The sequence below is a fragment of the Chlorocebus sabaeus genome, chromosome 10 (genome assembly GCF_047675955.1).
Source record: "Chlorocebus sabaeus isolate Y175 chromosome 10, mChlSab1.0.hap1, whole genome shotgun sequence".
In the NCBI taxonomy this organism is placed as follows: Eukaryota; Metazoa; Chordata; class Mammalia; order Primates; family Cercopithecidae; genus Chlorocebus; species Chlorocebus sabaeus.
In genome coordinates, this window is record NC_132913.1 from 15,753,869 (window position 1) to 15,766,297 (window position 12,429).

The 12,429-nt window shown below is 36.0% G+C and overlaps 1 protein-coding gene across 2 annotated transcripts in view; it reads right to left on the reverse strand.

Annotated features, from left to right (window-relative positions):
* Nucleotides 1–12,429, reverse strand: part of DPP10 (dipeptidyl peptidase like 10) — a 687,795-nt gene that overhangs the window by 4,237 nt on the left and 671,129 nt on the right. For both annotated transcript variants that reach the window (XM_007964753.3, XM_007964755.3), the window contains exons 22-25: nt 5,351–5,450; nt 5,042–5,100; nt 4,861–4,933; nt 696–769 (exon numbers count right to left, since the gene is read on the reverse strand). In XM_007964753.3, coding sequence (XP_007962944.3) covers nt 696–769; nt 4,861–4,933; nt 5,042–5,100; nt 5,351–5,450 — 306 coding nt within the window. The remainder of the gene's footprint in view (nt 1–695; nt 770–4,860; nt 4,934–5,041; nt 5,101–5,350; nt 5,451–12,429) is intronic.

Genomic DNA, 12,429 nt, shown 5'->3' on the forward strand with positions numbered 1-12,429 from the left:
CAGGTTGAACAACTTTTGGTTCTTCTGAAAGGTAAGAAATTTAAATGACTTTATTTTTTCCTTTTATGATTCCTATATCAGACTGGAACCTCCTTGAGAGTGTAAAGTATGTCTTGTTACCCATAGAGCAGAGTGACCACTGTAATGTCCTTGATAAATATGTATTAAATATATGAATGCACAGGTGTCAATGGTAGTGCAAATGGCCTTTTATCCTCTCTTCTTTACCTATATTTCCCCAAATATTTTTTATCCACTATTTATTATGAGAATTATAATAAATTCTCATAGTTAATAATAAATTGATAATAAATTCTCATATTTAATAATAAAGACAAAGGAAAAAGACAAAAAGAACAAGAAAAGGAAGAAAGGAACAACAAAAAGGAAGAAAAGACAAAAGGAACAAGAAGGGAAGTAGAAACTTGCGACTTTTAAAAGAATTCAATATCTGGGATATGAATAAGTCTGAGAGGAAAATGACAATTTAGAAAGGATTTACACAATTCACTTGTGAAGCATGAGCTCATTTACATTCCCGGTCTAATTAGGAACAGAGAACACAATCTTTGGTACCTAAAAAACATATTAAAAAATAATAGTATGGAGAACGGAATAATAGAGAAGCTGTGTTGTGTATCTCACAAGTGAAAAAACACAGCAGGAAAACACATTCTTCTAAGAAAGTAGCTTACCTGCATAGTATAATTCACTCCAGCTTTTATTAGGTGCTTGATTAATTCTGCTGAGTGTTGGAAATGAACTTTTGCTGCAAGAAATCAAATTATGATATTTGAAGAAACACATTACTTGTATCAGAACTTTTTCATATTACTTTTCAAAGAGATTCAGTATTTTATTTTACATACGTTGCATATTTAAAATACTTATATCTGGTTGGGCACAGTGGCTCACGCCTGTAATCCCAGCACTTTGGGAGGCCAAGGTGGGTGGATCACAAGGTCAGGACAAGACCATCCTGGCTAACACGGTGAAACCCCGTCTCCACTAAAAAATATAAAAAATTAGCCGGGCGTGCTGGCAGGTGCCTGTAGTCCCAGCTACTCAGGAGGCTGAGACAGGAGAATGGCGTGAACCCGGCAGGTGGAGCTTGCAGTGAGCCGAGATCCCGCCACTGCACTCCAGCCTGGGGGACAGAGTGAGACTCTGTTTCCGAAAAAAAACAAAAACAAAAACAAACAAAAAAAATTATATCTGGTTTTAGGTAGAAAGCTGGTAAATATAATGGTAAAACTTTGAGCTTCACTCTGTTAAAAGAAAAAAAAAGCAAAACAGTAGCTACAACTAACTCCTACTTACTCTACAGAATGGTGTTTAGATTTACTTTACTGGATATTATTTATTATTCCTAATGGCACACATATTTTTATAAATTTTATAAAATTTATAACAATTTTAACATGGCAAATGTCTTTTCTGGATATTTATACAGGAAACCAGCTATCTATTTCATTTCGAACATTACTAGGGCACAGTCTCAGTTGGATACTGGCATTCTGCTTTATTATCCAAATTAGAAAAGAATATCCCATACTGAGAAAACAGAATACACATCTCATTATACAAGGGCTATTTAATATAGAGCATCCTGGTTACTTTTGCTTTCTTTTATCTTCCTTCTGCTTGAATCTAAGATCCAAAATTCTGAAGTAAGCAGCCCAATAGCCCTGGGTTTGGTAGCGATGAAGATTTGGTGCACTCAAGTTGCTTTCTGCAGCAGTTTGCTCACATTCTGTCTGGGGTGTTCCTTCCTGTAGTTTGTGTATCTTCAAATTTCTGTAACTAATGTTTAAGCTGACTTTTTTTTTTTTCTTTTTGAGACAGAGTCTCGTTCTGTCGCCCAGGCTGGAGTGCGGTGCTGCAATCTCGGCTCACTGCAACCTCTGCCTCCTGAGTTCAAATGATTCTCCTGCCTCAGTCTCCTGAGTTGCTGGGATTACAGGTGTGCATCACCATGCTCAGCTAATTTTTGTATTTCCAGTAGAGACGGGGTTTCACCACGTTGGTCAGGCTGGTCTAAAACTCCTGACCTCGTGAGCTGCCTGCCTCTGTCTCCCAAAGTGCTGGGACTACAGGCGTGAGCCACCGCGCCCAGCCTAAGCTAACATTTTTAATTGTCGTTGCAAAGCTAGGGCAGCCTTATCAATAGTTTAAGCTTCTTTAATGCCTTAACTCTAGAATGTTGAATAATCAGACCACATAGCAGAGAATGTAAAATGGCAAACAATCATTTAAACCTATTTAAAAACTAGATAGTCAAGATCTTTTTCAACATCTTCCTATGGCACTTAATGGGAAAATGACCTTGTCATTGCTACATAAGTACAAACTGCTCTATAAATGTAAGCTTCTAGAAATGCTAATTAAAAAGGTCAATGACAGAGGTAATGTGATCCCTTATTTCTCTGTATAGGTACAGCTGAAAATAAATGTGCAAATGGATTTTTCCAGTTGGATTTTTTTTTCTGCTTAGTTTCTAGTGCAAAGTTCATTGATATTTGTTGCTATTTGTCTGTTTGCTGTAGCTAAAAGGGAACATTACAGGTTTGACTGGTTGAATTCTTTTGCTGGTCATTTTTGAAGATAATATTAATAGTAGTGGCATAACAGTGTCATGACTGAGCACCCATAATTAACCAAGCCCATATAGGTTGTATGGTGTATGTGTGCGCCTGTGTATGTGTGTGCCTGTGTGTGTGTGACTGTGTGTGTGTGCGCCTGTGTGTGTGTGTGCCTGTGCGTGTGTGCACCTGTGTGCCTGTGTGTGTGTGTGCCTGTGTGTGTGTGCTCATACACATTCACAGGTGCATATTCTCTGAAGTGACTGGGGCTGAACCTCTGCTTGTATTTCATTAGATGGGTGAAGCGCCAGACTTGTGACTGAGTGAGTCAGATAGAACATTGTGATTTACCTTTATAGCTACAAAATATTGACAGAGAAATTTGAAATAGCACTAATGTATTAGTCCAGCATGATAGGTAGATGTAAAATAATTTAACCTTGAATGTAATTTATTCACATGAATAAGGCTTCAGGGCACAGTGAATAAAAGGCTCAATACATGGATTCAAATCTCCTTCCTACTAATCAATTGTGTCTACACTTTTAGGGAAGTTATGTCATTTCCTAATATTTATTTTCCCTATCTGTTAAATAAAAGTAATAATATCTACCATTCCTTGTTTTCAAGAAGAACAAATAAGATAATATTAAATACTTTTAGCATATTTTCTGACATACAATGAGTACTTAATTGCTATTTATTTTTATTACTGTTGATATATATGTTAGATCTTAATACCTCAGAACAACATCCAAATGTCCTTCAAAATTTTTATGCTCTCCTTCATCCAACCCTGTTACTGTATCATCTACATCTTTCTTTAATAGACTATTAATGCTATTTTTGTTTTAAATTTTCAGAACAGTTGCAAAGATAGTGCAGAGTTCCTGGATACCAGTTCTCCAGTTTCCCCCATTGTTAACATCTTACATTATTATATATTTTGTCGCAAATAGAAACTAAGACTCATATACTACCATTAACTAAACCCACTTTATTTGGGGTCCACTAGTTTTTCTTGTTGGTGTTCTTGTTGTTGTTTTCTTGTGTTACCTTTCTGTTTCAGGGTTCCATTCACAATCCCACATTATATTTAGACATCATGTCTTTTTAACCTCCTCTGGTCTATGAGAGTTTCTCAGACATTTTTTTTTTCCTTTTTTCTTTTTTTTTTTTATTACCCCAACAGTTCTGAGGGGTAGTGGCTGGATATGTGATAGAATTTTCCTCATTTGGATCTGCCTGATGTTTTTCTCATGGTTAGACTGGTGTTATATATGCGCCTGGAGTACTAAACCATGGAGGTAAAGTGCTGTCCCCACTGCATCACATCAAGGGCATTTAATAATAGTAATAACATGACTTGTCACTGCTGATGTGATGTTTGTCAAATTTCTCCACTGTAAAATTCCTCTTTCTCTCCCTCTCCATATAGTATCCTTGAAGCTAATCATTCAGTGGAACCCACTCTAAAGAGGAAGGAGTTAAGTTCAAGATTTAGGAAATATTGATTCAAGACTTTGATTTTCTTGGCTCACTTGCCAGATGGCCTTGGATAAATCTGTTTCCTTTTGGAAATTGACTTTTCTCATCCATGAATGGAGCTATAAATATTCAGCCGTCTGTTGTAAAATATCACAGAGGATAATAAAATATAGATTCTTTGGTCCCTAAGAGTGTCATGTAAATATAAAGTGATATTATTTATTACTACTAACATCAATCACATCCACCTCCAAGGTTTAAAGTGATGAAAAAATGAGAGATGGTATAAAAGTGCCTTTTTAAAGTTTTTGTTTTAAGTTCATTTAAGCGGGTGACCTCATTAGAATTTCATTTCAGTGCATGCATGTTTTTGGTTTCTGTTTTCCAGGTTGGTTTCCATTGTAGATGTGCTGAATAACACTGTAACCATAGTCGCTAGACACAAGTGCCTTTTCAAATTAAAATTAAATAAAATCAATTCAGTTCCTCAGTCACACTAAACACAGTATGGCCACAAGTGGCCGGTGACTACTCTTTGAGCAGCGTTGATAAAGTATTTCCATCATTACAGGGAATTTGATTGGACAATGCTGATATTTGAGGCACAGCCTCTTCTCCTCTTATCTCTGAATTCTTTTTTCCTACCTCCTATCATGTATCTGATTCTTTGTGTGACTCTCTGCTCCCTTCTTCAGAAGATTTACAGGACTTCCTCTAAGCAAGTCCTTAGATGTATCCCTTTGTAAAAGGTCATACCCTATCAAACAACAGCAGCAAGTATAATACTTACTGTCAGCGGTGCCATGAATTATTAATATATTTTCTTCTTTCAAGCCATGAATATTATGTAGCACACTGGCTGCCTATAAAGGAAAATACAAATATCTGTACCTATAGATGTAAATAAGCAATTTAACTGAATTTTTAGAACAAAAATACTCCTCTTTCTTTGTTATTTTCAAATTAGTTACCTGGTAAGTGCTTTCTTCCTTAGATGGCATCCCAAGGTATCTTTCAGAGAAAGCTGAGGCTGTGACCCAAGAAAACAGACATTCAAGAACAAACTAAAAACTATTTGCCTAGCATATTTCATTAATTTCTTCATTTTACATTTAATTGTCATGCTTTAGTAAAATCAACTGAATCAAGGAGGAGATAAACAGCTCAAAACAGGCTCTAATAACATATGATAAATGAGCTCAATTGAACTATTCTAAATTAGGCTTTTGTTTTCCACAAATCAATACATTATATTAGGTCAGTCTGTAGAAAGTACTCACCATACAATTTCAAGTCTGTGATAGGTGCAACCACTGATCCACATTTAAAGAGCTTTTCATCTGATTTTAAGATCATTGATGCAATATAGCCACCATAACCCTAGGGGAGAAATATATATATATATATATATATATATATATAAAAAAATAACACACACACACATATTTATATATAACAACTATGCCTGGAGATATTTTTAGCTTTTGATCAGTGTTTGGTACTGTACATCATATCAGAATGTCTCCGATTTGGAAAAAAAAAAAGCTAAAATCATTTTGTGCAATTAAAATGTTTGAACATTTGTTTCAATTGTTATATAACAGCTATTTTAATAAATCTTAAAATATGAAATTAATTACATCACCAAATGACAAATATTTGCTCCATGATTTCATAGTACACATCTGGAAATTGCCCCAAATGATTTGAGGTTAGGGAAATAAAGTACTTGTTAAATCACATATATTTTTCCCCTAATTTTATATATATATATATATATATATATATATATATTTAAATAAAATATTGAAATAATGGTGATTATGTAGAATTAAAAAATACGAATGAAATTTTGAAAATATATCACCAAAAATATAGATTGTTTTAATTTCTTATAGGATTCAGAACCTGTCACCCCAAAATAGGGCTGCCATCAGACTATTTCACCAGAAATGTGCCTCTCTGGCTTAGGATTACTTTGCGCTAGATATTTTGAGAAACTGCAGACACAGAGAGTACTGAAAACAAGGCTGGACATTGCCCTTTTGTAAGATAAATTTACGTCTATAAAGGAAATTTATAGACGTTTTCAAGGCTTTCTCTTTCTCTCTCTTTCTCTTCCTCTCCTTCTGCACCAGGAAGAGAAGAATAACTACATCACTGAAGACTCAATAAAAGGAGAAGGAATTGACGTAAGTATACATAACAAACTTTGCTTGTGTTTTGCTTTTCCTGGTCATCTCTCTTAACAAAGCCTTTCTCCACATCCTTATTCCTTTGTTTCAGAGAATGATAGTGTTTGCATCTGAGGTCTAAGACGGTTCTTTGAGATCTGCTCTAGAGATCTGCCCATTTTTCTTGGTTCTGTCCCATCAAGGAGGTATTTATGTTATTAAGCTTCTGTTTTTCTGTTGTTTGGTTGTGTGTTTATTTATTTATTTATTTTTTTGAGACGGAGTCTCGCTCTGTCGCCCAGGCTGGAGCGCAGTGGTGAGATCTCGGCTCACTGCAAGCTCCCCCCCACTCTGTTCACGCCATTCTCCTGCCTCAGCCTCCAGAGTAGCTGGGACTGCAGGCGCCTGTCACCACGCCCGGCTGATTTTTTTTGTATATTTAGTAGAGATGGGGTTTCGCCGTGTTAGCCAGGATGGTCTGGATCTCCTGACCTCGTGATCCGCCCGCCTCGGCCTCCCAAAGTGCTGGGATTACAGGCGTGAGCCACCGTGCCCGGCTTGTTTTTCTCTTGTTAATCTGCTGTTTGTTACAATGAATCTTGGCAAAAAACTCATGAAGAGTAAAGGAGAAAATTGTCTTCTCCTCTATATTTCACATAACTAAGTGTTGGAAAGCAATGGGATATAATGAATAATGTTCCCAGATAGATGAGTTAAATTATTGTTTGAGTTTAATTTTGAATACCCTCTTGAAATATTTTTTAATAAATCAAGATGTCCAGTTTTCTTTTGTAGCCCATGATCTGACTAGAAAAGTTCCAGAGGAGATTTTAATAATTACAGTGATGCTGAAAAAAGGAAATGACCTACTGTGTTATCTGTTTTAGAAATTAATTTTCAGCCCTACTCTCAGTAATGTACTTTATGCTATTGGAAATCAGAACATCTTGGGAGGTATTAAAAAATATTAATATTCAGGCCTCAATCTCAGAAATTCTGATGCAGTTTGTTCATGATGAAGTTACTTTTGAAAGATTTTCAGATGTCTCAAGTGTGGTCCAGGTTACAGTGTTATTGTCATTGTCACTAAACTCTTGAAATAAGAAATAATTTCATTTATGTATATTTGGAGCATCATTTAAAAATTGGTACATAAAAGTTCAAAATGCAGTCATTATTACTGAATGGACCGAGATAACATATATTGTTCTGGTACTGGAATATTTAGGTAGTACTCAGAAGTTTGAGTAAAACTCTAACAATTAGTAACTAAAGGAAAGAAAATTATCCTTTATAGATATAAGCCACCTCGAAGTGCCCTTGCTCATTCTCATTGAGAGAGACAGCCTTAGGCCAGCAACATTTGGAAGTAGCACATTTTAAATGTTACCTTAGGTAGATAAATGTATTAACCTACCTAAGAAAGAAGAATAAAAGGGCGGGGAAGCTATGCAAAGCAAGAAAATAAATAACTAAAGGCTGAATATCCCTTATCTGAAATGCTTAGAGTCAGAAGTTTCAGATTTTGAATTCTTTTAAAATTTAGGGATATTTACTGATACATAATGTGTTATCTTAGGGATGAAAACTTAAGTCTAAACATGAAATTAATATACGCTTTAATATACCTTATACACACAGCCTGATGGTAATTGTATACAATATTTTTAGTAATTTTGTGCATGAAACAGCTTTGATGGCATTTTTGACTATGACCCATCACATAGGGTCAGGTGTAGAATTTTCCATGTGTGGCATTATGTCAGTGCTCAAAACATTTTGGATTTGGAGCATTTCAAATTTCAGATCTTCAGATTAGGTACATTGAACCTGTATCATAAAGCAAAAGTGGAAACAGCTCTTGAAAATCTTGGCCCTAGAGGGAGCATTTCCAGTATATTGTTCCTAGTTCTCTGTCATAAGGATGGGCGAAGCCTGTTGCAGCCAAGAGATTTCAAGTATTTCCCGTAGGCAAGACTCTTCCCATAGTGAGGAATGCATCACACAGCTTAGTTGATGCATGCAACTTTTCTGGTTCTATTAACAATACCATGATGGCCAAGCAAACTTTCAGCTGATTATGATCTGTTTGTTTATATAACCTGAAAACATTGACAGAATCGTTGTATATCTGAATAATGAATATTCCAGTCCATAAAAGCATATGGTACATTTAACTGATACATGTAAGTTGACATTATATGCTTTTGTTGTTTTATTTTATTTATCTCAGTTTCACATGTCTCTCATAGCCTGATTATCTCTAGGAATCAAGAATACTGCCTTCCAAAGGAGGGGTAGATCTCAAAACAATGCTTCTTAACTTGTAAGTTAATTCAAATCACTGGAGAGTGTTGTGAGCATACAGATTCAAATTCAGTAGACCTGGGGTGGGACCTAAGATTTTACATTTTTAATAAACTTCAGGGGATCGCTATGCTGCTGATCTATATTACATACAGCAAGTTTTTACTGCATAATTGTATCATAAAGATGCCTACCGGAAACATCTTCTTAGTTCCAGCCAACATTCCCTAGATGAGTGAAGCTTTAAAAAACAAAAAAGTGCCAGTGCTCCCCCCACCCACATTCAGTCACAATCTGTGGAGAATGGGCACCTGATGGATCTCCCCATATGATTCTTCAGTGAAACCAGGATTGTAAATTATTGCTAGCTATACAAGAAGTTATATTTTACTATTTTTGTAAATATGAAAATTTGGCATTTAATGAAGTCAAATATTTTCTTTTTTTTTTTTTTTTTTTTTTTTTTTTTTTTTGAGACGGAGTCTCGCTCTGTCGCCCAGGCTGGAGTGCAGTGGCTGGATCTCAGCTCACTGCAAGCTCCGCCTCCCGGGTCTACGCCATTCTCCTGCCTCAGCCTCCCGAGTAGCTGGGACTACAGGCGCCCGCCACCTCGCCCGGCTAGTTTTTTGTATTTTTTAGTAGAGACGGGGTTTCACCGTGTTAGCCAGGCTGGTCTCGATCTCCTGACCTCGTGATCCGCCCGTCTCGGCCTCCCAAAGTGCTGGGATTACAGGCTTGAGCCACCGCGCCCGGCTGAAGTCAAATATTTTCTAAGCCTTAATGATAAATGATAATAAAATCTGTTGAATAAAATTATATTTATAGCATTTAAAATTGAACCACAAATGCTTCTTTAATTGATTTTTAAACAAAAATCAACACTGGCAGAAATTAGAATAATTTTTTTTTTTTTTTTTTTTTGACATGGTCTCACTCTGTCATCCAAGCTGAAATACATGGCACAATCTCTGCTCATTGCAACCTCTGCCTCCCGAGCTCAAGCAATCCTCCCCCCACTTCAGTCTCCTGAGTAGCTGGGATCACAGCTGTGTGCCACCATGGCCAGCTAATTTGTGTATTTATTTGTACAGATAGGTTTTGCCATGGTTGCCCAGGCTGGTCTTCAACTCCTGGGCTCAAGTGATCCACTCGCCTCGGCCTCCCAAAGAACTGGGATTACAGGTGTGACTCACCAGCCCCAGCTGAAAATAAATTAAATTTTAATGGTTCGCCTTCCTCTCACCCGTTTTATACGTATTCACAGAATGCAAGAGTATATCACAAAAGAGTTTTTGGAAAATTTACTTCAGAAGAGGGCAAAAATAAGATATAATTTCTAGGTAGATATAAGATCATGCTTTCAACTTTCAAAACAATGTGTATCATCAGGTAGATTAAAAAACGGGAATCACCATAATGTCTGTAGTAAATTAGAGGCTATTTTTGATTTAATAAAGATCAAAACCTTCCATCATCAGTGGAGGCTGCTCTGTTTACATTGTGTATTTTATTGGTCTCCCAGTGATCAGATTTTGCTATTCATTAAATTGTTTTGTCATTCCCATTTGCCAAGCATTTTAGCATTACTGACAAAATTTTAACAAGTTTATGTTATTTTAAAATTTAATTTAGTAAACCTAAAATATAGGAATGTTTCCTTAGAATTTTCCTTCTTAAAAGAAGTATACCCATGATGTAGGAAACTACATTCAATAGATAGAAGGACTTGGAGAAGCAGAGGTGGGGTCTGCAATGCCATTTACTCAAAATTTATGTTTGCAGTGGCCCCAGGTTTTCAAATCATCTTTAAATGACTTTATGAATATAGTAAAAGGGATACACTGACAGACTGGGATTTAAAAAGAGGTTATTTGGGCTGGGCATGGTGGCTTAACCCTGTAATCCCAGCACTTTGGGAGGCTGAGGCCGGCGGATCACGAGGTAAAGAGTTGGAGACCAGCCTGGCTAGCATGGTGAAACCCCGTTTCTACTAAAATTACAAAAATTAGCCAGGTGTGGTGGCGTAATCCTAGCTACTCAGGATACTGAGAGAGAATTGCTTGAACTTGGGAGGCAGAGGCTGCAGTGAGCTGAAATCGCGCAACTGAACTCCAGCCTGGGCAACTGAGCAAGACTCCCTCTCAAAAAATAAAAATAAAAATAATAAATAAATAAATACAAAAAGAGGTGATTTGTGCGAACTTGTGTAATTCTTTCTGAACGACTTCACTTGTGATATACCATGAATTAATTTGAAATAACGGATTTTATAAATACAAGATAAATTTTATTGCACTATATTATTTTGCATTAAAACTATTAATTTGCTTAACATACTCATTCACATTTTATCACAATACTAATAATCCTGCCTTGAAGCAGAATCTCAATCCTTCCTCAAGGAGGCAGGATCTTAATTCTATGGATAATGTATACTGAAGTTTTAAACCTTAGAAGTGACTGGAGCTGGTCTCAAACACTGAGATGCCCTCTCTCAATTGAAAAGATACAAAACTTTAAATAACAAATAATTATCTCCCTAAGTAAAGTTTTAAGCTTTCATATTCATTTACATTTTTAAATTTCTTTTGTTTTCCCTAGATATCCATAGTTCTTATCGCCTTACATTGCCTTCTCTTAGTTCAAACATGATCTCCTAGTGATACCTTTCCTTACTTTCAATCTAAATTTGCCACATTAGCTCTAATCCTGGCCTCCTTATTTATCTCTGTTCTTCATTTTTTTGGAATCAAACTCTCACCACCTGACATTTTATGTATTTCACCAATTATGTTTAGTTTACATGTTTTCCATATAGCTCTCCTCACTGAACTAAATTCAATAAAGAAAGACTTTTCTTCTGTTCTTTGACCACTATATTTCCAACACCTCAAAAAAAGTGCGGGGCACACAGTGCACATTCAGTAATGTTTGTTGGATGAATTAATTTTTGGTAATTACACTTATGTCAGTTCTAAAAAAGTGTTTATAAGACAAACTTAATTTCAGTTCTTGTGATAATTTTTTTTTGAGACAGAGTTTCGCTCTTGTTGCCCAGGCTGGAGTGCAGTAGCGTGAATTGGACTCACTGCAACCTCCGCTTACTGGGTTCAAGTGATTCTCCTGTCTCAACCTCCTGAGTAGCTGGGATTACAGGCACTCGCCATCACACCCAGCCAATTTTTGTTCTTTTTTTAGTAGAGATAGGGTTTCACCATGTTGGCCAGGCTGGTCTCGAACTCCTGACCTCAGGTGATCCACCCCCTCCACCCCCCTCGGCCTCCCAAAGTGATGGGATTACAGGCATGAGTCACTGCTCCCAGCTGTAATTACTGTTTTCAAGGAAGCTATGTCAATAACATTTTGCTTCTAGGAGTTTTGTTTTATATTTAGCACTTACACAGAATTCTTAAAAGAAAAAAAATAAAATTATTATATATTAAATGAGGTTAGGTCCTGAGGATAATTATTCAAACTAAAGTGGCTTAATGTCTTCAATCAAGTCATACTCATAATTACTAAGTAATAAACACATGGCCAGTTAAAAGCTACATATGCTATTATCATAACCTTTCCATTATCCCAACAAGCTAGTTAGAAAATAACACTGAGAAAATGTCACCATTTACAATAAAAATTAAAACACACAAATAATAAACAATACTTAGAAATAAAAACAGCAGGAAAGAGATTTGGCATATTTTAAGAAAGCTATAAAATTCTACTAGGATATATAAAAAAAGAAATAAAAGAAATGTACTGTGCATATTGTCTGACTCAGATGAAAGCTACACCTTGTGACTATTTTAATTCTTAAATTATTATAACTGTTGAAACAAATTTTAATTAAAAAAATTCCAGTTGAATATTTGGGGGAA